A 26,986-nucleotide genomic window follows, 5' to 3' on the forward strand; every position below is an offset into this window, starting at 1 on the left:
AAAAGATTGACTTCGTCTTGATTCATTCTAATCCAACATCTCTAATCTTTAAAATAAAATTCTATAATCTTTCTGTACTGAGTCTATTCATTTCTAATTGTGACCTATAATGTTTCCCTTAGACACTCCAGGTTTTCACTCAACATTGAGGGGAAAAGTTCGGGGAAAACGTTTACCCATCCGTATTGAGGTGTTATTGCTTGGCAAGCTGCTGCACAGGTAGTCGTTGGCGATGACGTGCACGGTGTACTGCTCCCCGCAGTGCAGGTCGTCCCATGTGCAGCTGGTGGTGTCCGTGGCACACGTGTGGGTGTGGCCGTCCAGTCCCGTCGCCATGGCCAAGTAGGATTCGGCCCCGTCGCTCGGGGCCCAGCTGACCGAGCCCAGACTGTCCTCACAGTGGGTGTAGCACTGCACATGCTCAGGGACGCAGGGGCCTGAGGAGGGGGGGGGGGGTAGATCTGTTCATTATCATGAACCCACTGACCAACCCATTCTAGCAGACCAAAAATATAAATGAGTTCACGTTACCTGTCTTGAATGCTTCAGGCAGACTCACGGCGCTGTCGCATCGATCGTCCTGCGCTTTCACAGTGAAGTTAAACAGTTGCCCGCAGGGCAGCTCCGCTTCTATCATCGTCCCGTCGGTTTGGAATGACGTGACGTATCCCAGGTCGCCCGTCGCCGTCACCACGTAGACCGATGCTCCCGCCGCTGCCGACCAATCCAACACCACCGTCTCGTTGTAGCACGACCCCTCGACCGTCAGGCCAGTCGGCTGACAGGGTTCTGGTGAGGGAGGAGTTGGATGCACGTCACATGGTTACACAACATGGCTTCTTCATTGTACCGCTGGAAGTAACTCGATTACATTTTAGCGTAATCTGACAATTATTTTCTTGATTGAATGATTAATCATCAGTTCAATAAATTGTCAGCACAATTTCAAAAAGGCTCAGTGGACATTTTCCAACTGCTTGTTTTGTCCAAAAAGAGATTTCAAAACCCAGAAGTTGAACGAGACGTTAAATGAAAAACGTCATCAGGTTCAGCTTCACTCAATTTTGCTTTTCTTTTTTAATCATTCAACCCAAAACTCCGATCCAATTTCTTGGATTTATTAATAATTGTTGATTGATTCACCTGTGCTTCAGTGATTATTCACTCCGAGTATGAATGTATTACACAGCGACTGCATTGAGTTGTGTGGACAGACAGCGACTTACAGACAAATTAATAAAGAATAAATGAAGTCAATATGAAATGATTAAATCATTTAATTTGTTTGTTCTGGTCTTGTGCCATATTTGGTCCGCTGCATGATATATGTTAGAAAAGCTATCCATTACAAAAAAAGGAACCAAATAAATTACTATTATATCGATAAAATTAGACGTAAGAAAAATGTATTAATTTAATCAGTCATCCAATGACCAAAAGCCCAAACTCCTTAACTGGTTAATGAGTTGACGCCTCGTACCTGTTTGAATCTCCACAGTGCTGCTGGTTTCACTGTAACACTCGTTACCGTATGCGGTAACAGAGAATTTGTAGGTTACCCCACACCGCAGGTCCGGGAACTGGCAGGTGGAGTTGGTGGAGTTGCACTGCAGCGTTCCCATGCTGCAGGTGGCGGTGGCCAGGTAGAGCTCCACCCCCTCTCTCTCCACCCAGTACAAGTTGGCCGTATCGGTCCCGCACGGCAGGTCCACGCCGACGTGCACAGGTTTACAGGGACCTGAACGAGACTTTTAGTTTTAGTATCATAAATTGCGAAAAAAACAAAATGTTTGGCAATGCAGAGAAATGTAAGATCCTTGTTTTGTTTTTTTAAATACAGAATATATGCAGGATCGGCGGGACGAGATGTTGCTCCACTCACGTGTGCTGAAGGTGACGTTGCTGTGTCCCTCGGTCTGGCATTGGTCGCTGACGGTGGTGAGGCTCGCGGTGTACGTCTGACCACACTGCAGCTCAGTGAGTTCACACTGGAGCTCGTCTGTGTCGCACACAGCGCGGTGGCCGTCGGTCGCCACGGCCGCCACGGAGTAGGAGTCGGCTCCGCCGGCCGAGCTCCAGGAGACTTCGGCCGTGCTGTTGTCGCAGTCCACGTCTGCCGCCAAGTTTCCAGCTGCACATGGAGCTGCGAACAGAAGGGGCGGGAGAGACATTGACATGCGGGACATAGATCCAGTTTCATTATTGACACCTTAAAGCTGCGCTGATCTTCACTCCGACAGGTCCTTTGCTCCAAATCAACGTTACCATTTGAGAACACTTAAATTTGAGTACAAACAGTATTGCTCTCCATCTTAGAAGGTAGCCTATGTTTACTAGAATATACTGTACTTTCATCAAATTTCATATGCGTGACATCGTTGTGAATAGATTTGCCTGTTAAAATGTCTGTAAAGACATCCGTGTAATCCCTTATAAATACAATGGAATGTTTTTGGGCTTCCAATTTATTTGGACAGAACATTTTCTGGGTGGCGTAGATGCATCCATACCCATTATCAGAATTTAACGGTTATCTAAACGTCTCCATATTCACAGCTTTTTTGCTCCAAAAGGCTTTTTAGGTGTGCTGAGTGTATTTCAGTTGCAAAGCAAATTAGTTTAAAACCTGTGTTGATTATAGAGCTGCAACAGTTGATCGATTAATCGATTCGTAATCGACTGCTAAATTAATCTGCAACTATTTCGATAATCGATTAATCGGTACAAGTAGTTTTCATGGGAAAGAAAGTCAAAATTCTATGATTTCAGCTCATGTTCATGACACGGGATGTTTTTTTTCTAGCTTTTCAGGAACTCAGCACAGAAAAAATACATTTTGCTTTATGTCTCATATTTTCATATTATCTAATATTTCTCCTTATAGTACCTCTTTGAAAGATTAAATCCGACATCTTCATTAAACTGGAGCAGCGACTGAAGGTACAATACCTGCGACAATCAGAACAGTGCGGGAAGCGCTGCTGTTGTGTGTCTCTCCGACGGCAGAGACATCGGTGTAGTAGACGACTCCGCAGTGGAGATCTTCTACGTGGCAGAAGGTTTCATTGGTGGAGCAGTACAGAGAGTGGCCATCGCGCCCGGCCAAGTGGGCCACGTAGCCCACCGCGCCGAAACTGGCCTCCCACGACACGGTTCCCACGTCGTTCTGACACTGAACACCGGCCTCCACGTTGTTGGGAGGGCACGGCTCTGGGGGCAGAACAGAAGAGGCAGGGCAGGGTTTTTTAATGATGCAGATGTATGATGAATGAAGGAGAAAGAAAAAAAAGGTTCACCAGTTTTCTCACCTGTTGTGATCGCAACCGCTTCGGTCGAGGTGGACACGCCTCGGCACACGTGGCTGTCTGCCGTGACGCTGACGTTGTACGACTGGCCACATTTCAGGGTGTACACTCCACAGTAGGTGTCACTGGTGACGCAGGAGACTGTGAGGCCCTGCTCCGTCACCCCCACCACTGTGTAGTTATCGGCACCGGCGCTCTTGTCCCACAGCACCTGGCCGATAGATGGGCTGTAAAGAGCGGTGACGTGTTCGGGGATGCACGGCCCTGGAGAGAGGACGGAGGAGAGTGATTGGGGGAGTTAACGGAAACCGTGAGAGGGGAAAACAATCCGCAGGTCTCTGAAGGTTGAACATGGCAAATTTGTCTCTCATGATGAGTAAGACGTATGGTTTTAGGCTCCAATGGACTCTCAGGGAGGAAGGGATGGATTATTAACAGATAAATAGAACGTGTACTATGTGAAGATTCAGGATAATTACATATTAAAAGAAATTTCCTTTTTTTTAAATCATTGTTCAAATATAAACAACAGACAGGGAAGAATTAAACACAAGGATGTATTCACAAATTACTCTGGTGTCGCAGTGGGAGCTGAGCAGGTTCTGCAAAATTATCCAGCAATTTTTTTTTTGTCGGAGAACCCTTAAAGCTGACGATGAATAAAAGCCCTCTCACATTCAAGTACATTTTTCCTCAGCTGTATTTTTTTTTTAAACAAGGAGGAAACATCAGTAAAAGTACAATACAATAATTTCAAGCTACTTCAAACACAAACCATGGTGTTTTTCCTGAATTTTCCAGAATCAAATTCTTTTCTAGCATATCAAACTACCTATCAATCTATATTGGATTAAGATACTGACACTCAAACAAGTTGATTTGAATTAGAAAAAGGTAGAAAAATATTCAGTTTTAATAACATTGGATTTTGGCGACTCATTAATGGAAAAAAATTGACTTGAGTACCTGAGTCAGACATTTTCAAATTCCACACAACGTGGTGTCAAGTTATAAATATACATGTAAGCATGCACGCAGCACAGTTTAGCTCATGTATCGTCGCTCACCGGTGACCAGCTGTTCCGTCATGTTACCGACGGTGCTGCACGTCCGTCCCACGGCTTGGACCCACACGGAGTAGCTCTCGCCGCAGCGCAGCCCTTCCAGGTCGCAGGAGGTGTTGTTGGTGGTGTCACAGGTGACGTTGTGGCCCGAGGCGGCGGCGGCGGCCGTCAACAGGTACGACACAGCTCCGTCGCTCGGGTACCACGCCACCGAGGCCGTCCCCGTGTAGCAGTCGAACGCTGCCCTGACGTTTGTCGGCGCACAGGGAGCTGAGAGAGGGACGGATGAGACAAGATGACATGAGTCATTTCTTTGATATGCTTCAAATATATTTCTACACTCAATTACAATCTTGTAAAAGTAAATGCATATCGTAGCGTATTATTAAAAGTTTAACATGAAAACAGTAGAAGTGCAAAAAAGTGAGACTGCAATATCAGTCTTTTACAATTGACATTGAGATATCATAAAAAAACTTATGCACATATTGAAAATTTGATTTAATAACAAGAACTAGAACTAGCTTTTAAGGTCAAAATGCATTTTACCTTGTCCAATAAGTTGTCATAATCCTTAAAGGTTAAAAATCCCCCTTGAAATCCCTTTATTTTGAGGTTAAAAAATGAAAAACAATAACCATATAAACATCTCGACCAACAGAGGGCGGTTCTCAGTTAAGGTGATCGTTCACGATGGTTTGGTATCCGTTACAATTGTGCATTAATTCCCTCTCCATCTCTGTACAAAACTATTCTTTAATTTACAATCTTCCTTCACACATCTGTCACTTGGCTTCTCTTTCCCACCTGCAGCCGTGTCAACTTTGGGAGTGGGCGGGCTGTCGCAGTATCCATCGGAGGAGACCACAGAGACGTGGTAGACCTGACCGCAGCCGAGTCCCGTCACGCTGCAGGAGCCCTCGGTCGTGCCCTGGCAGGTCGTGGTCTGACTGTTGCTGTCCTGCACCGTGGCGACGTACGAGTCGGCTCCTGGACTCTCGGACCAGGACACGATCAGGGAATTGACATCACAGTCCACCGTGGAGGAGACATTAGCAGGCGTGCATGGCACTGGTGAGGAGAGGTGGAGAGGAAGATTAGTCTTTATCATTTTTGTTGTCATAGCTGAAATTTTATTTTGGGAGACTTATACCTGGTTATATTTACAGAAACAGCATCGCATTTAAAAGAATTATTCCTTTTTCTGCTGCGAGTTGGATGAGATGATATCAACAACGGCCAGTTAGCTTACAACCAGAGTATCTGCTGGTTGACTACCGTCAACAATTTGTTTAATTACTCAAACAAGCTATAACCAGCTTTACCATTAAAAATATAAGGGTGGTATCCATCCTCTCATTAAACTCTTTGCAAGAAAGAAAGCAAGAAAAGTTCCCAAAATTTCTAAACTATTCCCTAAACCTGAAACCAAAACAATTTTCCTTTAAAAAAAAAAATTGATTGAAAATTTAAAGTCAGCACATACCCGCCTTGATCGTCACGCTGCCGCTCGGTTTGCTCTCGCAGTCAATGTCCTCTGCTGTCACAGTGGCTGTGTAGTGCTGTCCGCAGTGCAGGTCGGTCAGATCACACTGGTTCTGATGGGAGACGCACTCGACCTCGTGGCCATCGGCGCTCACCGCTCTGACCCGGTAGAGCTGGCCTCCTCTGCTGTAGTCCCACGACATGGAGGCCACGTTGTCGCTGCAGCTCACACTGGCACTGAGGTTCTGAGGAACGCATGGCGCTAAAGGGGGAGAGGTCAAAACAGAAATTATACTTCTGCATCCTGATATTTAAGCACTAATAGTTCTATTTTATTCTCTGTCCCCATTTTCTTGGGACAGGAGAGTGAGTGACATGTACTGTATATACCGTACCTGTCCTGGTGAAGTCCGCCTCGCTCTGGGAGCTGTTGCAGACCCGTCCCTCGGCGGTGACGTGCAGGATGTAGAACGCTCCACACGGCAGATCGGCGATGTCACAGCCGTTGTCCGACGTGGTGCAGCAGCTGGTGTTTCCGTTGAACTCCTCCAGAGTGGCCGTGTACGTCACCGCACCGCGAACGGCGGACCAGGCGATGCTCATTGTGGCGTTGTCGCAGCCCACGGAATTCAACACGTCCCGGGGGGCACAGGGAGCTGGGGAAGGAGAAACCATTTTTGAGATGTACAATTTTTAAAATGAGGTTCCTACACAAACAAACCTCAAATGTTTTCTTTAGTAATTAGAAAAGTAGAGCTGTTGGTACCCCACATCAGCTTACTGCACAGCCAAGAAGGACCCCCAAATCAAAAAAGGGAGCTGCAGTTATTCATTTAAACTGTTCGAGATTTTATTTGAAATTAACATCTCTAGATATTCTAAACACTTTAGCTTCTCCTTGGGAAAAAATTTACACAATACTGATTAAAACTGGAGCAGTAAAATCAGCCATTTCAGGGTGTGTGGTAGATATGGACGGAGGAATGTATTCCAGTCCACCATAGCATCTGTTTTAGTTTTTCAAATTTTACACATAATATTTTTACAGATTCGAAGCATCATGTTTTTAATAATGAATAGATTTTTGGCACAAAAAAAAGTCAACGAACAAAAAGCCATTAATAATGTTTGGAAGAAAAAATAAACACACACTGTACACACTGTAAAGTGACAGTAGCAACACTTGCAGCAAAATATATCTGTTATAATTGCTGAAGGTGTTTTCTTGTTTTCAAATTCATGAATAATAACTGTTGAGATTAATTTCTGGTTGTAGTTTTTCTGTGTATTTATATTTACCCGTCTCAGTCGTGACAGCGGTGCTCGGTGGACTGGAGCACTGCTGGTCGTGCGCCTCCAGGGTGAAGGTGAGGTTCTCGCTGCACTTCAGCTGCGGCACGGCACACACGCCCGCCGACACGGCAACGCACTTGAACGTCTGCACGTCGCCCTGGCTGTCTGTCACCATGGTGACGTAGGCCTCGGCCCCCGCGGGCTCCTCGAACATCAGCCAGGTTGAGTTGGTCAGGCAGTCGATCTCCACCTCTGAGATTTTCGGTGTGCAGGGAACTGGAGGTGATCGGGGATGGATCAGAAAATGTTAGGTACATACATATATATACATAAAAACACGTGCTGTGTGTTAAAATAATGACCAAATACTTACAGAATTCAAAATGCTTAGTAAAATGGACGGTGCATTTAGAGTTACGTCTACGGTCACTATCATTATGAGTAATTTATAATCATGAACTAAAATCACCAGATTGTAAAATAAGGAATTGCCCTTTTTTTAAATATATACATACATATTTAAATATATACATTTAGAAATCAAATAAATGAATAAAAGTTTTTAAAAAATATTAATTAAAGGATAAAACTGAATAAAAAAGAAAAAACAAGAGTGTTAAATAACAGTATTTTTACACCAAAAGGTTTACTGTGGTGTCTTTGTTTCAGTAAAACCAAAACATTATTGATCCTTGCCTGTTGTGATCACTTTCGTGGGGCTGTCTCTGCCCAGACATCCGTCCCTGTACGGCGCGATGGTGACGTTGTACCCTGTCCCGCACTCCAGCGTGCTGAGGTCACAGCCCGCGTTGGTGCCGTTGCACGTGTGTCTTTGACCCGTTTTGTCGACCGCCGACACCGTGTACACGACTCCCGCCGCGCTGCTGTTCCAGGTAACAGACACGACCCCAGTGCTACAGTTGATGGCCTGAAGGAAGGACGGCAGAGGGCACGGAGCTGAGCGGAACAAGTGTGGAAGAAAAAGACAAAGAAGGAGAGGAGTTAAGGTGACGATAAAAGATCACAGGAGAGTAATAAATAATGTGTAACGGCACACAAACCTTTCCACACAAGAAACTGACAGAAATTAGGAAAACAATCCGTAGACGTTCAAAGACAGAATGTATCTCCAGAACTATTATTTTTCTCCAGATTATGAAGAAGATAATAATTGCTTCATTAATTTAAGAAAAACTCTCTGTCCATTTAAACCACTTTCAAATTTGAGTGGATAAGCTCAAACACGCATGTTGGCCAAGGATCACACAGTTTTTAATGTTTTGATTAAAAAGCTAAATTCAAGGTAGCAGCATTTAAATAACAAACTCTTCATACCTGTCTGTTTCACGTCAGATGTACTGTAACTATCACGTGCTTTATATACCTGTGAGGACCTGCTGCGTGGGGCTGTGCGAGCTGTTGCAGGCGTCATCTTCGGCCGCCACTGTAACATCGTAGGTCGCGTCACACTGCACGTTTTCCACCACGCAGTGATGCTTGTCCGTCGTGCAGGTGCTGATGTGACCGCCACCGCTGCTCGCCACTGAGGCGCGGAACCGCACAAAGGAACCCGTCGACTGCCAGGTGACATTGAGGACGCCGGCCCGACAGTCAAGGTCGTTCTGTATGTTCTGCGGCACACACGGAGCTGAGGAGGGAGAGAGAGACCCACCACAGGCGTGTGAGTCCTTGAGGAAAACACTGAACTGTTTGTTGCTTACTTGGATGAACTTCAGATATACTCGAATTAACTACAACTACAGATAGACAAAACATTTGACATTTTATATACTCATTATATTCTCTCTATGGACAACATTGTTATGTGAATTCCAAATTTTATATTTACTTACTAGAGCCCTACAGATATGGATTTTTGGGTTAAAACATTTCCGATACTGACATATTAGCCAACATATATTTTAGAAAAAGTTTCAGATTCCCAACTTGTTGTCATCAAAGCCTTATGACAAAGAAATGTATTGAGGCTTGATATTTTAAAAGTTAAGAGTAAACTTTAAAAAAAAAACACATGTAGAACTTCATGTAATACAGGAAGAAGATGTAAATTTGTAAATGAGTTGTGTCTTGTAATCCCAGAAGGGTGTGTGCCAAATGCAATGGCATGAAAAATATCTGTGAGGAAAATATGTGAACATGTTACAAAAGAATCAGGCCAGCAAGTTTGCAGTAAATGTACATCAAAATTTGAATCAATAACTGATTACAGACACAATGTGCTTTGCAAAATGCTAGCTAATCTGATTCGACATTAAATACACACTGAAAAAAAACAAACACTGAATTTGAGGAGAACATTTCTTAAAGGTGAAATTATCTGTCCATGCAGCAAGATGATTTTACTTGACAAGAAATCTTAAAAAATAAGACAATTTAATCAAGTCAAGAATATACCATGATTTCAAAGATAGAAACAAGTAGATAACCTTTAAAACAAGATAATTAATCTCATATTTGCATGAACAGAACAATTTGCAGTGGCCAAATGTGACTTAATATGCGTTTGAGTGCCTACCTGTACGAATCACCTCAATGTTACTCTTGGCTCCAACACAGTTGTTGTCAACACCAACCACGTAGACCTGGTACTGCTGTCCGCAGGCCAGTGCGGATACCTGGCAGCCGGTGCTGCTGGTGTTGCAGGTCCACTGTTGGCCCTGTGTGTTCTCGGCCACAGCCATGTAGGAGAAGGAGCCCTGCGACGCCCGCCACGACACCAGGATATCGTTGGACTTGCAGGAGGAGTTGACCGTGAGGTGGGTGGGAGGGCAGGGAGCTGCAGGAAGAGAAGAAGAAGAATGGTCGGTCGGGTTATTCACACGCATCGACAAGTTCTATTAGCAAACTTCTTGTATTTCACGTACCCGTGGTGATTCGTTGCCAGTCCTGGGCTGGACTGGGGCAGTTATTTCCCTGGCCACTGACGCTCACCCTGTAGCTCTCCCCACAGCGCAGAGCGGTGATGTTACAGGAGGAGCCGTTGGTGGAGCAGGTCTGCTGGTGTGTTACGGGAAAGGCGTCGGCCAAGGCGTTGTAGGAGCGAATGCCGCTGCCGGGCGTCCAGGTCACCGTGGCTGTGTTGGTGTTGCAGTCCAGCGTTGTCTTCAGACCGCTGTGGGGACAAGGACCTGGACAGAGAGGGGAAAGTAAACACAGTGTCTTTAGTTCAGTTAATTTTGATTCCTGTTTGGATTTTAAATGCACCCAATGAGCTCTTGACCCTTTGGACGCTTTAAAAGGTGAAATTGTCTCTTAACATTTAATATAAATCACAATCCCACTGTAGCTTATTGTTAATAACTTAAGAGATATGACAGAGACTGCATATCTACCCATGGCAAGTGCAGTTCTACACCATATACATAACGTAACTGACTGAAGTGGTGTGACACCTCTAGTACGATGAATAAAACCCTCAAAGTTTGACCTTCTTTCCTGGTCAATGGCAGCAATGAGGGTTTTTCCTTAAAGTTTCTTTTATGTGACTGACGTCATATATTGCTTCCCTGTCCAGGAAATGTTAATCTAATTCTGCATCAAGGAAAATCTTTTCAAATTCAGAAGCTCCCTCTACAACTATCATCATTTTCATATGGTTCTTTTGGGTAAAAAATCCAGTAAAATGTTATTTTTTGCGCGAGGCAGGTGCTGTTGAAAGCTCTGCTTCGTTTATTTTTCCCAAATCTCTTAATTTTTCTCAAGAAAAAACTGACTTTGGTGCTGCTCCAGACCTTCAGAGATCTGCAGATATTGGTGGGTGTTACCTGTGGTGGCAGTGACGGACTCGCTGACCAGACTGACGCAGGAGCCGTGACGGGCCACCACTGTGATGTTGTAGTCCTGGCCACACGCCAGGTTGGAGAAAGCACAGTTGGTGTCCGTGCTGTTACGTTCGGCGTTGTAGCCGAGGCTGCCCCGGGCGTAGGCGGTGTAAGATGTGGCGCCGCGCGCCGAGTCCCACGTGACCGAGGTGATGCCAGTCTGGCAGTCCGCTCGCGCTGCGAGGAAGGTGGGAACACACGGAGCTGGAGGAGGAGAGGAAATTTTTGGTATTCACAGCGTTTTCTTTACCAAACCTCTTAAGCGTTGTAGGCCATTTAGTCAGTAGACATTTTTTGCCCATTTTTTAGAGCCCGACGGATATATCGGTTGGCCGATAATATCGGCCGATATGAGCAGGTATCAGGGCTTATGTTTACCGATATGAAATCTTTTATTGTACAGAGTAGACAATGCAGAAAAAAGTCATTTATGTTCATATTTTAAGTAAAATTTATTATGTTTATATTCTTAATTCAAGTACTATATATTTGGTTGTATTTGCGTTTACTTTTTATTTATAGTTATTTATGATTACGTTTATGGTCAAAATATCAAGCCTCAATTACATTTCTTCGTCGTAACAGGTTTGATAATGACATCTTAGGAATCAATGACAAATAAAATATATATATCAGCCGATGTATCGGTATCGGAAATCTTGTACTCCCCGATATCTGCCGCCCAAAAATTCGTGGCTCTATTTATTATTATTAGTTGACGCTACCTGTGTTGAGCTGCTGGGCAACCGACGGTTCACTGCTGCATGAATTTGTGTGGCCGACCACACTGATGACGTAGGTCTCGCCGCAGGTCAGCTGGTCGAAGGTGCACATGGTGCTGCTGGAGTTGCACGTGGCGATCCCTCCTCGGCTGTCCACCGCCGTCACCACCTGAGTCTGGTTCGGGCCCGAGTTTCCCCAGGTCACCGACGCCACGTTAGTGCTGCACTGCAGGTTCACCGAGACGTTGTCGGGTTTACAGGCGGCTGATGGTTCGAGGGGTAAATTACAGAGGAAGAGTGTTTGATTCATTAAAAGTCATGATCACAAACGACGAGACGTGAGTTTCGTCAAGGGAAGTCGGTAAAAGTAATTTGCAATATGCGAAGCAGTGATTTCATGTCCCCTTGCAAACTATTTTATTCAATATGCTGTAACTCAAGAGGACAACTTTTGTTACCTGACTGCATGCTGTAGTCGGAGCCCTCGATAGTCCCACAGTTGACCGACGATGTGGTGACGACGATGCTGTAGGTGAGGCCACACTTGAGGTTCGCGATGGTGCAGTTCGTGCTCGTTGAGTTACAAGTTGCGCGCGTGTCGTCGCTGCCAATGGCGATGGCAGTGTAAGACCCAACATTGCCAATGCTCCCCCTCCACTGCACTGCGAAAGAGTTGACGTTGCAGTCCAGGTCGGCTACCACCCTGTCAGGCAGACAGGGCGCTGCGGGAGGCAGAGGACACAGGGTCATTTATTCAGTGTGAGGTTCAAAACCAAAAAGAAAGGTTGAGAGTCCAATTCAGACAGTTGCAGGGAGAGAAGCAGGTTTCATTTACCCGAGTTAAACGTCAAGGCGGCCCCCGCGCTGCTGTTGCACGTCGCACTGGAGGCGACCACGACCGCAGAGTACTGATTTCCACAGACCAGCTTCACCGAGCATCTTGTTGTGTTGGACGAACAGGAAACCACGTGGCCGTGGGAACCGGTCACCGTCGCCGTGTAGGAGACGGCGTAGGTGCTCGGCGCCCAGTTCAGCGTTCCCAAATTGGTGCCACATTCGGCACTGGCAGTCAGATTAGTTGGTGGACACGGAGCTGGAAGGTAAGATATCATCATTCGTACATTTTTGCTGTTTTGAAGACCATAAATTATTAATCAATGAAATGAGAGAATAATATGTCAGCTGCTGCCTCAGTCAGACGGCAGATGAGAAACACAAACATTTCCAGATATTAACCTGTTTCAGTTTGTATCGTCTTGCTGAGGGCGCTGGTGCACTCAGAGTCCCTGGTGGCGACCATGAACGTGTACGACTCGCCGCACTGCAGCCCGGTGATCACATGGGACGTCTGCGTCGTGGAGTAGTTGGCAATGGCACCGCCGTCTTCTTCTCGGGATCGCAGGAAGTAGTTAACGCCACTTTCGGGACTCGGGTCCCAGCTTACTGTGATGTTGTTGTTCACGCAGTCTGTCACTCCGGTCACATTGGTGGGAGGGCAGATGACTGAGAGGAACGAAGAGAGGGACATTTTGAAATCATTGTAAATTGAATTAGATTTTTTTGCACATATTCAAGATATATTTCTTTAAAAAAAAAATGGAATTCATCATAAGTAAAACATTTCAGTTACCTCGGTTGATAAGGTTTTTATTGACAATCAAGATAAAACACTAGTCTAACTCTTGGTGCATGTCATTATACCTCGGAACTCGGAATAACCGACCTCCGAGGTGGAAGTATTAACTAATAACTAACTAATTTCAACACGGAAGGTCGTCGGAGGAACTTCCCCAACCCTGACTTTAAAATCCAAGATGGCTGCTCCCTGTGAAAGGTGTAGTTTTTACTGTTTATTAACACCTCTGTCTTATTTGTGTCTCATTAAATTTGTCGTTCTTAACTGTAGTATTGTGCTACTGTCTGTGGGTGTGTTAATATGGCGTTACTATGCATTAAATGCTGCTAAATGCCTTATGATGAACTGGTTTTGCTAACAATGGGCACCAGGCGGCCATCTTCTTCTTCGACTTCAGACCAAATTTGCAAACTGGAACACAATCAACTCTTGTTATTCGGGTGTGACATCATTCCGAGCTCCAAGCTCCGAGGTATAATGAAACGCAGCATCAGTCCACAACTCAAAAATACACATGCAACCACCCCTGACCTGATTGGAAAGTGAACGGCAGGCTGGGTTTGCTCCTGCAGCCCCTCTCGACGGTGACCACTGTGACAACGGAAGCCTCGCCGCACTGGAGGTCCGTGAGGTTGCAGCTGGTTCCGTTGGAGGTGCAGGTGTGGTTGTGTTCATCCATGGCTGTGACCACGTACATGTCCGCTTGCAGGGCAGGGTTCCAGGTCACATGGCCCACGTTGCCGTCACACCGCAGGGCCACGTTGACACTGGTGGGAGGGCAGGGGCCTGTGGTGAAGGAAACACGAGGGGGGGGAAAGTTAGACATATATACAGTTTTTAACATCTAAAGTAGAGCTTTCAAAACCAGCATCTAGCACCTAGCGCTGATTACACACCATGTATTATCATCTTTAGTTAAATACACCAAACTACAGATTTGAAAGAAACCTTGGTGATTTTCTTATTGCATTAAAACATTTACTATTAAATACAAAAAAATTGTTGCCTGACGAGAAAGTGTAAAATGTTAAAGGGGAATTATAGTGGTTGTCCACACCTGCAACGAAGTTGTGCGGAGCGCTGTCGACACCCTTGCACGGACCGGAGAACGGCGTGAGGGTGATCATGTAGGTCTGGGCGCAGTGCAAGTCGGGCAGGTCACAACTCGTGTCGTTGGTGGTGCACTGTTTGACGTCGCCGTCTCTGCCGAGTGCCGTCACTTTGTAGGAAATTGCACCGGGACTTGGTTGCCAGCTCACTGCCGCCGTGTTGTTGTCACACACGAGGGAGGCGCTGACATTCGTGGGAGCGCAGGGGGCTGATGGGAGAGCAAAGAGGGGAAATCAAAGAATGTTGCGGGAAAAAAAGCATCCAAAAATGAAGGGATGTACTGCTTGCATTCAAAACAGGTCAGCAAGAAATGTAAAGGGTTCTTGATCTGTAGTCAAGAAGAAACTTGGTTACCACGTATCTTAGGTTGAACTGACTCTTCACCCACACACACACACACACACAGACACACACACACACACACACACACACACACACACACACACACACACACACACACACACACACACACACACACACACACACACACACACACACACACGACAACCCTCTCTTACCTGTCTGTATCTGTGTCACCCCAGGGACGCTGCTGTTGCAGTGGTCGGCCACGGCCATCACTTCCACGTCATACCTGCGACCACAGAGCAGCGAGGGCAGGGGGCAGTTGGTCTGACTGGAGCGACATGAGGCCGTGTGGTTTCCCGATCGAACGGTGGCGTAGAAACTCTCCCTGCCCAACGTCTCGTCCCAGCTCAGTAGGCCGATGCCAGTCTCGCAGGAGTACGTGCTCTCCACATTTGCCGGGGCACAAGGTGCTGAGGGAGAGAGAGAGGAGGACAGTCGGTTACTAAACACGTAACTTGCGAAACTCAAGATTTTTAACATTGAGTAATGTAAAGTAAAGACAGGTTTAAATACAAACTTACCTGTGACAATCTGAAACGTGCCGCTGGGTTCGCTCGAGCACGGGATTCTTTGTGCCACCGCCTGGACGGTGTAGGTGTGTCCACACTGCAGTGCGTCCAGGACACAGCTGCTGTTGGTGGAGGAGCTGCAGGACGTCGAGTGTCCCAGGCTTGAAGTGGCGCTGAGCGTGACACTGGCGGCGTCCTCGTCCTCGGCCCAGCTGACGGAGGCGTGGTTGGTGGCACAGTCCAGAGAGTGACTCTGGATCACTGGAGCGCAGGGAGCTGGACGCAGGATTTTGTCACACGTCACTCATTCAATTTTTCCAGCATTTTTCTTTTTCTTTTGTGGCGAAGGGCTATCACAATTTTGTATGACCGTGAGAACTTGTTTCTCGCTCATCACTTCTACCATGGTCTTTTTCAAAAACTATTTTTTTTTACCTGTGGTTATATTCGTTTTGGCGAGTATGGAGCTGTTGCACTTCCCGTCCCCTGCAAGTACGGTCACGGTGTAGTCCTCCCCACACTGCAGCTGGGTCAGTTCACAGGACGTGCTGGTGGAGGCGCAGGAGTCCACGTGTCCGCTGGCCTCAGCCAGGACTTTGTAGTGATTTGCTCCGGCGCTGGTTCCCCAAGTCACCGTCGCAACACCAGAGAGGCAATTCAGCGCAGCGGTCACGTTTGTGGGATCACAGGGCGCTGGAGAAGGACAGGGAAGATGAGCATCATCACCGTGCTTATTTTAGGACTTGATAGAAATTATTATTTTCAACTCATGGAATTCAGATTATATGGCATTAAATAAACATCCATGAAAGTGCCAGCAAAATTTAGTCAAACCACTTGTGAAGTTTTGCAGTTCTTATATTTTTCTACATTTGTATTTCTTATATTTTTTATATTTTGTATGGTGTGTTGTGGGCTTGAATGCTTGATGACACATAACTATAAGATAGATTATCAATACTTTATAATTTTCTATTTTGGTCTTGTTCTGTCAATAATAAGAAAAACACAGGATATTATCGTCTCACATTAGCCAAAATGCACATTTACCGGTTCTCGCTGGGATCGCGGCGCTCCGAGAGCTGTTGCACCGGTCGTTGAAGGCCGACACACTCAACGCGTACGTCTGAGCGCACTGGAGGTCAGGGAAGAGGCAACTTCTGTTAGCCGAGGCACAGGAAGTGGAGAACCCTCCTGCTCCCGTCAATGTGGAGATGTAGGACTCCGCACATGTGGGACACACTGCGTCCCAGGACGCTTGCAGCGTGTGAGTGGAACAATCCACGACGCCTTGGACGTTCACGGGAGTGCAGGGAACTGAGAGAGACGTGAGGAAGTAGAAAAAAAGCAGAAAACTGTTTAAATATGAAGAGGGAGATCATGTGCAGTAAAGTTGATTTCGCTGGATTTTCTGCGTTTACACGAAAACACCCGACAAACTTACTGGAATTGACAATCTGCGGGACACTGCCGTGTCCTTCACACGTGCTGCTGATGGCTCTGACCGCCACGGCGTACTGGACTCCGCACTCTAAATTAGACAGCGTGCAGCTGGAGCCCTCTGTGACGCAGCGAAGGGCGGTTACATTCGCGTTACCGCTCCGGGCGGCGGTGGCGGTGTAGTTCACTGGCATGGATCCGGGCGTCCAGCTGATAGTCAGTGTGTTGCTGCTACAGTTCAGAGTGTTGAGCACATTCTGGACAGCACAGGGGGCTGAGGCGGGAGGCAAAGGAGCTGCAGTTAGTGGTTGTTCGATGACAAATGTTAGAACAGAGAAGTGTAGGAGCTGCTGAATCACTTTAAACTACAGTTGTTGATGTTTGTCTACCACTAGGGGGCACAATAATTCCACAAAATACCAATAGATACACTGCTGAAACCATAATTATCCACTTTTTTTTAGACATGTATGAATAAAGAGTGTTTTTTCTGTTGAGACTGATCATTTATTCTTCACTTTGACAACATTACTTGGCAAAACAATGCACAAAAAGACAAAGTCCTTTTAGTAGCTGTTCTGCATAACTGTGTCTTCCCCAGCAGATGGACTTTGCCCTTTCCAGAACAGCTACCAAAAGGATCTCATAATAATCTTTTTGCCAACTAATGTCTTTTGGCTTTGTTGTTTCTGAGGAGGACGAAAGAGATGTTTTTATATATTTTAGGGCACGGGATGCAGGAAGAAGCAAAAGTCCAGGATGAGAATGGCAAAAGGGAGATGGCGACAAGATGAGAAAGAAAGGGTTTTTTTAAAGGGAGTATGTGTAAATAAAAAGAAGTAAAGCGGCTCTCACCAGTGTCATGGACGACGGGCTGGCTGTCGGGACTCTGACAGTCGCCGTCTGAGGCCGACACGGCGAAGGTGTACTCCTTGCCACAGCGCAGACCCTCCAGTCGGCAACTTTGCTGCGCTCCTACGTCACAGGTCACATTGTGTCCGTCTGTGCTCACCGCCTTGCCGGCATAGGACACTGCGTTGGGGCTGCTGTTCCACGTTAACACCGCAGAGTTGGTGCTACAGTTCGCTGAGGCGGTGAGCTGAGAGGGAGGGCAGGGCGCTGCAGAGGAAGGGCACAGAGCATATTAGAGGATAATGATATATATATATATATTTTTACAGTTACAAGACGCAGATTTCTGCTCGTATTCACCTGTCCGCCGTGTCACCGCAGGGCTCTCTGGGCTGGTGCAGGCGTCGTCCACGGCGACCACGCTGACGTTGTAAACCTGGCCGCACGTTACACCCTCCAGGCGGCACGACGTCATGTTGGACACGCATTCCAGGCGACTGCCGTCTTTGTCCACGGCGACGGCGGTGTAGTTTTTGGCTCCGCGACTCGCCGCCCACGTCACATCCACAAAACTCTGGCCACAGTTTCTCTTCGCCACCACGTTAGTGGGCACACATGGTGCTGGGTGAATGAAAAGATCAGATCAGATCTCTGTGTTTAGTTTTAATCTGTTATATTGTGAGTAGCACAGAGAACTGCAGTGCATCGATTAGAGCTGCAACAATTAATCGATTAATAGATTAGTAATTGACTACTCAATTAATTCGCCAACTATTTTGATAATCGATTAATCGGTTCAAGGAGTCTTTATGAAAGAAAAGTCAAAATTCTCTGATTTCACCTTCTTAAATGTGAATATTTTCTGGTTTCTTTGCTTCTCTATGACAGATAACTAAATATATATACATCATCATCTTGTGACATTTTATGAAACAAACTAAGTAATCGATTAATCAAAAAAAATAATCGACAGATTAATCAATAATGAAAATAATCGTTAGTTGCAGCCCTAGCATCAAATGTGGTATAGCTTAGAAGGTTACACCAATGACTTTGGTCCCGGTCAGGGCATTGCAACAATCCATTGTGGGCCCTTAATGCTACCTGAATACCTCTGATATGAGTTGTTGTTTTTTTTAAATCAATGATTATAAGACACTTTGGACAAAGGCGTCAGCAAAATTTATTTAATATGAAATATAATGTGATATCAATTGTCTACACATCAGGGAAATCAATTATTCTCAATTTACAAACCAAATAAGTTTTGCTGTCACAAATAAAATCAATTTTGTCATTATGAATACCAGTGTTAAAAATTTAAGAAAGAATAAATGCAGAATATATATCGAGATATTTATCCCCTCACTGGCCCATTTTGCCCCCAATGACATAACCAGACTGGTGTCAGGTGAAAGACAAACTCACCTTCCCTGACAGTTAAGACTGAGGGGAAACTGACGCAGGAGCCATTGAAGGATGTCACCTTCACCGTGTACTCCAGTCCACAGTCCAGAGTGCCGACGCTCAGCCCCGGCAGCGTGGTGTTGTGGGACGTCCGATTGTTGCCGTCTGAGATCACCGTCATGTAGCCCTCGGCGTTTCTGGACGCGTTCCAGCCGATGGTCAGTCCGCCCGCAGCACAGTCCACGGTGGCCTGCGTGTGGGCCGGCCCACAAGGAACTGGACAGAGAGAATACGGTTTTGGATGAAAATTGGAAGCTGAGAAATTGACTGGCTGTTCTGGCAAGGTGAACATGTAGATCTCAGACTCTACACAGGTTGTCCTAGACATTGAGGTGAGAAAAAAATTGAAATTTGTTAGCTTCAGCCTGAGCTCAGCTTTGACCTGAACACTAACTACTTCAATATAAATTCAATTCAGGGTCAAGATACAGCGGTAATGCAGGGTTGATGTTAAAGTGTCAGTTCACCCACATTGGTATCTTGAAATGATTAGATAAAACTGAAATTGTCTTGGAAGGCTGTTCAAGTTCGCTGGGGTTTTTTGATACAATTTTTATTATCAATTTTTTTCTTGATATCTGCCTGTAGATGCCAGTGGTGGTACTTGATAAAATATTGTCTATTGTGATTTATTTGAACTGTCCCTGGCATTGACTTCATTTTATTCAGTTGGCTTTAATGTTGTACACAAAATATACAATCAAAACGTCTATAAACCCCAAAAATGGCACAGTGAGTTTTTTCTGGGCCCCTGGGTGTCTGAAAGGCCACATTCTGAATTATTTGTACTGTTTGTAGCCTGTAAGTATTTTTAAAGGACATAATCAAGTTAAAGAAGACACAGATGACCAGCAGACAAATGTTCCTACCGGACTCCAAGTAGATGGCTTCCGAGGGGATGCTGGGGCAGATGCCGTCGTGGTGGCGGACAGTGACAGTGTAGAGCGTGCCACATTTCAGGTTCGGCACCCTGCAGCTGGGTGTAGTGGAGCTGCAGCTGAGAAGACCCTGGTCTTGGTCCACGGCGGTGGCGGTGAAGGAGTTCACGTTGGACTTGTCGTGCCACGCAATCTGGGCCTCGTTGGCGGTACAGTCCAGGGACGCAGTGACATTATCCGGTGGGCAAGCAGCTGAAATGAGACAAAGGGAAATGAAGATGCTATTAGGACACATAATTAAATTATGGAAGTCAGAAGCTCGAAGTTTTAATTTTAAAAGCAGGATATCTTGAAAAAAGGCTCTGATCTCTCAGATTTGTTTGTTCGATCCTTCCAGATAAAGATATTGACGATTTAATCCTTAATAGCAATGAAATATGCATATCCCTCCTTCCACCTGTTGTTAATTTGAAAATCCAACCCTCACAGTGGAATAACCCATAAGAAGTAAAAGGAGCATCCTCTCAGTACCTGTCTCTATGGTGACCGTCTCGCTCACCGAGCTGTTGCACATGAAGTTGGAGGCGATGACGGACACCGTGTAGTTGGTGCTGCACTTCAAGCCCTGGATCTTACAACTCAGATCCATGGCGTTACAGTGGTGAATGACGCCGCCGCTGTCCTTCGCCACGGCGACGTAGAAGATCGCACCGGCCGTCATGGTCCAGCTGGTTGTGATGGAGTCTGCGCCACATTCCTTCACAGCTGTCAGGTTCTGAGGAGTGCATGGGACTGACAGAGAGCGGGGCAATTTAAAAATGTATTATGATGTAAAAAGCAGCATTTGAGAAGCTAGAAACAGTTTGCTTGACAAATGACCGGAGTTTCCTCCAGCGGGACTAACGGCGTTCCCTCACCCATCTCAGCCACAGGCCCCAGCGACCTCGGGCTGGAGCATTCGTCGTCGGAAGCTGTGATGTAGACGGTCAAGTACTCTCCACACTGGACGCCGTGTATAACGCAGCTGTTGGACAGCGAGGTGCAGCTGTAGGAGTCGTTGTGTCCCTTGTTGCCGTAGGCCTCCACGGTGTAGCGCAGGGCCCCCTCCGCCAGGTCCCACTTGCTGAGCAGAACATCTGATTTGCAGTCGGATGACGTTTGCATATTCTGGGGAATACAGGGCGCTGGAGAGAGGATAATTAATACAACGATTATGTAATGTCACATTACTTTATTTAAAAAAAAAAAAAAAATCTGCTTATTTTTATGTTTTTATTTGTAATGTCCCAGGGAAAATATAGTTAATTCTACCGTCAATGCCAATTTAGGAATGAAAATGTAAAATCGCTGACACATTTATTGAGTAATTTACTCCTTCGACAAAAGTGTGGGAATAACCTTCATCACATTCTGAATTTTAATTTCTTAGATTAGCAATTAGGGATTACATTAAATAAACAATACCAGTTTTATGCCTGTTGTTTGTAACCATAATACCGTGATGTGAAAACCTCTCAAATGTTTATATCAAATGCTTGTATGAAATATTGCTTTAGCTAATGCTCAGTATTATTATGATGTACTGGTAATCTTACTTTGTACAGTCGCTCAAAAAAACTGTTTGAGATGGAGCGTGTGCATCTAACCACCTTCAGAGACCCTGCAAGCTCTCCTAAATATAAGACTTTTCTTATGTCATACATCTGTATAAATATCTTAGATTCTTTATCTTATTCTTTGTTCTAAATTTTTAAGCTTGTGAATAGGAGTAATAAAATTTGATAAGTGAAGACATAAGCAGCCTGATGGGTTTTCAAATGTTTCCAGCAGAGGGCACTCACACTAAACTGGACAACTAAAGCTCAGTCCTGTATCAGACATAAAACTTATAGACTAAGTTTCAAACATTTTCTTCGAATTAACAAAACATATGGCCCTGATTTAGCTCCATAATAGATGGGTTTTCTTATCAATGACAGGTGGAAAAGAAATTTGTGAAGAATGCTGATTCGAATCTGGATCCATTTTTTAAGGATGTGAGAGGCAAAACCCAACATTTTGCTCTTTGAGTGCTCTTGTTATGGAAATGATATTATAGGATATATAACTCAAAGATAAAAACTCATAATCCCGTAGGATACAGCTGTGTGCTGTAGATATAGTGTGTGTGCGATCATACCTGTGCGAATGTCAACAGTCGAGCTAATCTGGCTCTTGCACTCGCCCGTGACCGAATACACCGTGAAGTAATAGTGTCGTCCACACACCGTTTGTGTGAAGTGACACGAGTTGTCTTCGGTCAGACAGTCCTGGACCACTCCCTGGGTACAGAGGGATCACACAATGTCTTCACATTGAATGTCTTCAATGTCTGTAACTGTACAACACGTACCGTGTAATCTCCAAAATGCAATACATTTTTTTAATAAATTCATAATCTATTCAGCGATCGATGATAAAAAAACAAAACTGTTTAATGTGACCAAAAAGATTTTAATCCCCTACACTAAACCTTCTTTCCATCTCCAATCGCGTAAATCTGCAGCAAGGAAATGAATAAACACATATCCCAAAGAGTAAAACTTTGAGGTCTCTTACAAATAAATGAATTTACATTGAAAAATGTGTCAGAGAAAACATTTTTTGGCGCCAGAATACGATACCTTGGAGTCCACTGCCCTGGCCAGGTAGTAGTCCGTGTTGTTTGTGTGCTCCCAGGTGAAGACGATGACTTCGCTGGAACAGTGTCGCTCCAACGTCAGGTTCTTGGGAGGACAGGGGACTTGAAGAGAGAGAAAAAAGATGTTTTATACATTAGTTGTATGATTCAAAATGTGTGTAAACCTGTTTTCTAAATACCCTCTGCACCATCCATAATCAGAGAGAAGGATAGATAGATGGATAGATGGATGGATAGATAGACAGATAGATAGATAGATAGATAGATAGATAGATAGATACTGTACTGTTAAAAACTAGATAGATAGCGGTACAAGAGAGGTAACAGAAAAAAGGCAAATGGGGTTAAATATCAACATTAAACACAAGCGTCTCAAATCCCGTTTCAGGTTAAAACGCCCTGATACTGAAGATTACGCTCCAGTGTTGCTTTTCACTCTATGAGGTTTCAGGTTCAAACACGAACACAGGCTCATTCTGAGCGGCCCGAACACAACACAATGCGATAAAGACAGTGGCGCTCAATAGACGACCCAGTTTTCAAAGGGAGACACCTAATGATGCACTCGAATAAACGTGTGAACTTTCAGACGCCAAACAAAACCAGGAAGGGGGGGGGGAAATGTTGTAAACAGCTACTCCCAAAGGACTTCTGACTAATCACGATAATCCTTATCCTGGGGTGAAAAACGAAACAAATAGATTTGAAGTGAATTGAATTATAATGAGAAATATGAATGTGGTTATTTTGCCATATTTCGGTTCTGAAAGCTCAACAACAGGCAAATTATTACCATAATTGAAGAAAAAAAAGAATTATGCCCTTTCCCTGTTCCTGTGCCTTTAGGCTTTTCCATAGAGGTCTTTTATCACCAAAGAGTTATTTCAGGTGTTCGCCTCGGGTATTAAATGGCTGTATACTTGACATTCAACGATCACATGTCTTGAAATCTTATTCAGCATCATCCAAGTCATAACAGCTTTAGCGGTACACAATGTGGGCCCCCGTTGGGCGGGGTCGGACAGAGAATCTCCGTCAGGCCCTTTCGAACAGAACAGACCGCTGTTACGTGAGATGAAAGGATTAACTGCCTGCGCAAAATAGACGGCAGGGTGGAGCGGCGAAAAATGTTTGTCATACATAAATTTAGATTCAAAAGTGAATCCTCAGCTCGGTTTGAGTTTGGCTCCTTTCGGTTTACAAACACAGGAAACATTTGATTATTATCTATAGAGAGTTTAGAGAGCTTGGCCAACTTTTCTTAAAACCTGGTGGAGTGGAGTGAATCTTCTTGTATTTACTTTGGGAATACCGGGATTTAATTTATGGATAAACAGTCGGAAAACCACGATCATGATGTGGCCAAGCATTTTTGAAGAATTGAATCAGGTTATTGAACAGTGGGAATAAATGAAAAGCCTGATTCTGTCAGTCAGGCACTGTGATTCAAGGGCGCTGTAAACTGTAGTGGATGCTTTGCGATGCCTTTCAAGCAAAGACAACAATTTGCTTTTGTGCAACAGAGGGTTGAGAGCCACTGTTGCAAACTCCCAATGTGAAGTTCGGACGACGTGAGCATTGATCGGGGTGGTTAGGTTCTAATTAAAGATGTTATTTGATAATATGGAAAATGTGGAATCTCGAAGACCTTTCAGAATATCCCAGCCTCTGCTGCATATGATTAGTTTCCCAACTTTGTCTAAGTGAAAGAAACATCCCCCAGGAGGTTACAAATATTTTCAGTTTGCCTTCCTGCTCCATTTGTAAGATTTTGTGATCCCGTTTTTTTTCCTTCTTTGTCGTTTTCCTTTGTGATAGTAACTTTGTCTCACCCGTCTGAAAAGTGGCCGAGGTGTTGTTCATCATGTTCCTGCAGTTCTCCGATATGGGCGTCACGTTCACCACATAGTTCTGACCGCAGCTCAGTCCGGTGAGCCGACAGCTGGTGCCCTGGCTGGTGCACGTCAGCTGCATGCCATTTTCGCCCATCGCCGTGGCCTTGTAGGAGTCGGCCCCGTACACGGCCGACCAACGCACCGTGGCGGACTGACTGGTGCATGTGTAGTCCACGGATACGGATGAAACTGGTGACAGCTCTGCAGGCGACACAAGCAACACGGATCATTAAAGTATATACTTTGGTTCAGTTTTCACTTGCAGTGTATAGTTAAGACTTGGCAAATGATATCATTGACCAAAAAGGGTTCAGATGAAAAGATAATAATAATAGACTAGTCTACTTTAGTTGCAATAATGTGAATGTGTAAGTATTCAATTGTTAGGGTGGTGATCGGAGAGTTCACACAGACTTTACTATTCTCTGGTTAGGAGATAATAAACATTATTTCTGATAGGGGCTAATACACTGGGAACAGATACAAGTCATATTTCACATAATTAATATACTGTAAAAGGACCAAAAACACCATTGAAAAACATTGGTGTTTTTTCTCACATTTATGTTTACACGACAGCCTCAACAACAGGTGTTTGTCAGGGCATCTGAGTCCTCCCCCCACCCCCCCGAGGATCATATTTTGCGTGTCTGAAAGGAGCGCCTCGGAGAGAATAGCTAAGTTACTGATAATGTTTTTTGGCTCCGCCGACTCACTGTTGGTGGTGTATGTGTAGTTCGTGGGCTCGCTCGGCAACAGGAACTCGCTGAGCGAGGACACCGATATCAGGTAGGTGGTGCAGGGGAGGATGCCACTGGCGTCCATCTTGGTGTCTGTGACGTTGTGCACCGACGGCTTGCTGGTGGGTTCATCGAGGTTCTGGATAACAACCCGGTATATGAGGACGTCCTCCACCGGCTGCCACATCACCCTCGCCGTGATCCGACCAGTCTGTTCGGCTGTAATGTTCCACGGAGGCCGCACCACTGAAAGACACAGACATGGGCACTTAGTTAGAATTATACTACACGTTTTTTTTATATATAATTTGATAACTGTAATTTCTGTATGAAGCAAAGTAAAAGTTTCAGTTTCCAACAAATGTCCGAATACTAATACAGTAAGTGACATGCAGTATGTTGAGCTAAATCACAAAATGCCTCGGAGGTGTCTGGGTTTTGATGTAGTTGCTGCTGCTGAACCTTGTGTTGCCGACATAGTACAATGGAGATGAAAGGAAGCGTGAAAACTGAAAGTAAATAATATCACAAACAATGTAGTCATTTACCTCGCTCCAGTCAAGTTTTTTTTAAGGAACTATTTTCTTCTTAAGAAAGTAGTTCCAGTGGAAACGGGCCACAAAAAAATCGAATAACAGACAGGTAGATATTTCAAAACCTAGACAAATTATCCCAAAACACTCTGCGTGCATTGAACTTAACACTAACACCAACTTACGTAGAGTGAGAGATGAGACACAAGATGGTTGAAGATTGTTTGCCAAAGAAAGATACTCTCATGTTTTACACTCAAAACAAGGTCTACATTTTGAGGAGCATTTGATACCAATATTAAACAGAACTTAAAGATGAATTCGTGTCACTTGTAATTGTAATTGAAGCCTAGTCACTAACAATGCAATCTAAAATAAAACATTAAAATGTCTTGATTGAGTTACTTGACGTCTTGTAGCTTCTTTGGACATTTAAGTTATTATGTGACTAATATTTAAATACTAATACAGACATATAACATATTCTAAATCCATATTATCCACATAACGTTAGTGAACATAAGCAAGGTTTTGGTGTTGAGTGTAGTTGGTCATGTAGGATGCTACACACTGTTTTTGTGTCACTTACGTGTCGTGATGGTCCTCACTTTGCTTGCGCTACCCAGGCCGGCCCGGTTAGCTGTGTAGACGTAACAGTCGTAGTTGGTGGAGGGCTGCAGGTTTCCCACCGCAGCGCTGGTGATGGTGTAGGTGTAGGTGAGGTTGAACTCCTGTCCGGTGCTCTCAGAGCGCACCAGCAGGTAGTAGAGATCCGCCGAGGGCACATCAGTCCACTTGAGAAAGACTGCGGTGCTCGACAGAGGCATGCCGACTGTTATCTGCGCTGTGTCGGGAACTGAGAGGGAAGAGCACGGGAGAAGGCATTGTTCAGGATGCGACATAGCTGTTCCAACTATTTTGATTAACGATTAATCGATTCAAGTCGTCAAAATTCTATGATTTCAGCTTCTTAAATGTGAATATTTTCTGGTTTCCTTGCTCCTCTATGACTGTAAGCTGGATATCTTTGGTGTGTGGACAAAACAAACCATCATCTTGGAATTTGGGGAACACGATTTTCACCATTTTATGGACCAAACAACTAGTCTATTAATCGGGGAAACAATCGACGGATGAATAGATAATTTATTTAATCGTTAGCTGCAGCC

General features: G+C 44.9%; 1 protein-coding gene across 1 annotated transcript in view; it reads right to left on the reverse strand.

Annotated features, from left to right (window-relative positions):
* Positions 1 to 26,986, reverse strand: part of LOC118318565 (mucin-19) — a 38,104-nt gene that overhangs the window by 10,463 nt on the left and 655 nt on the right. The window contains exons 3-40 of the mRNA XM_035648347.2: positions 26,407 to 26,673; positions 25,261 to 25,530; positions 24,482 to 24,745; positions 22,633 to 22,751; positions 22,149 to 22,290; positions 20,887 to 21,153; positions 20,501 to 20,761; positions 19,961 to 20,221; positions 19,053 to 19,307; positions 17,985 to 18,245; positions 17,628 to 17,891; positions 16,777 to 17,046; positions 16,383 to 16,649; positions 15,768 to 16,025; positions 15,345 to 15,608; positions 14,976 to 15,233; positions 14,405 to 14,665; positions 13,879 to 14,133; positions 12,948 to 13,214; positions 12,547 to 12,804; positions 12,170 to 12,433; positions 11,715 to 11,975; positions 10,933 to 11,193; positions 10,033 to 10,296; positions 9,684 to 9,944; positions 8,532 to 8,795; positions 7,844 to 8,104; positions 7,154 to 7,423; positions 6,250 to 6,510; positions 5,856 to 6,116; positions 5,177 to 5,440; positions 4,373 to 4,639; positions 3,309 to 3,569; positions 2,950 to 3,210; positions 1,883 to 2,143; positions 1,481 to 1,738; positions 532 to 789; positions 177 to 437 (exon numbers count right to left, since the gene is read on the reverse strand). Of these exons, the coding sequence (XP_035504240.2) occupies positions 177 to 437; positions 532 to 789; positions 1,481 to 1,738; positions 1,883 to 2,143; positions 2,950 to 3,210; positions 3,309 to 3,569; positions 4,373 to 4,639; positions 5,177 to 5,440; positions 5,856 to 6,116; positions 6,250 to 6,510; positions 7,154 to 7,423; positions 7,844 to 8,104; positions 8,532 to 8,795; positions 9,684 to 9,944; positions 10,033 to 10,296; positions 10,933 to 11,193; positions 11,715 to 11,975; positions 12,170 to 12,433; positions 12,547 to 12,804; positions 12,948 to 13,214; positions 13,879 to 14,133; positions 14,405 to 14,665; positions 14,976 to 15,233; positions 15,345 to 15,608; positions 15,768 to 16,025; positions 16,383 to 16,649; positions 16,777 to 17,046; positions 17,628 to 17,891; positions 17,985 to 18,245; positions 19,053 to 19,307; positions 19,961 to 20,221; positions 20,501 to 20,761; positions 20,887 to 21,153; positions 22,149 to 22,290; positions 22,633 to 22,751; positions 24,482 to 24,745; positions 25,261 to 25,530; positions 26,407 to 26,673 (9,708 nt within the window). The remainder of the gene's footprint in view (positions 1 to 176; positions 438 to 531; positions 790 to 1,480; positions 1,739 to 1,882; positions 2,144 to 2,949; positions 3,211 to 3,308; positions 3,570 to 4,372; positions 4,640 to 5,176; positions 5,441 to 5,855; positions 6,117 to 6,249; positions 6,511 to 7,153; positions 7,424 to 7,843; positions 8,105 to 8,531; positions 8,796 to 9,683; positions 9,945 to 10,032; positions 10,297 to 10,932; positions 11,194 to 11,714; positions 11,976 to 12,169; positions 12,434 to 12,546; positions 12,805 to 12,947; positions 13,215 to 13,878; positions 14,134 to 14,404; positions 14,666 to 14,975; positions 15,234 to 15,344; positions 15,609 to 15,767; positions 16,026 to 16,382; positions 16,650 to 16,776; positions 17,047 to 17,627; positions 17,892 to 17,984; positions 18,246 to 19,052; positions 19,308 to 19,960; positions 20,222 to 20,500; positions 20,762 to 20,886; positions 21,154 to 22,148; positions 22,291 to 22,632; positions 22,752 to 24,481; positions 24,746 to 25,260; positions 25,531 to 26,406; positions 26,674 to 26,986) is intronic.

Source organism: Scophthalmus maximus, chromosome 13, assembly GCF_022379125.1.
Source record: "Scophthalmus maximus strain ysfricsl-2021 chromosome 13, ASM2237912v1, whole genome shotgun sequence".
Taxonomy (NCBI): Eukaryota; Metazoa; Chordata; class Actinopteri; order Pleuronectiformes; family Scophthalmidae; genus Scophthalmus; species Scophthalmus maximus.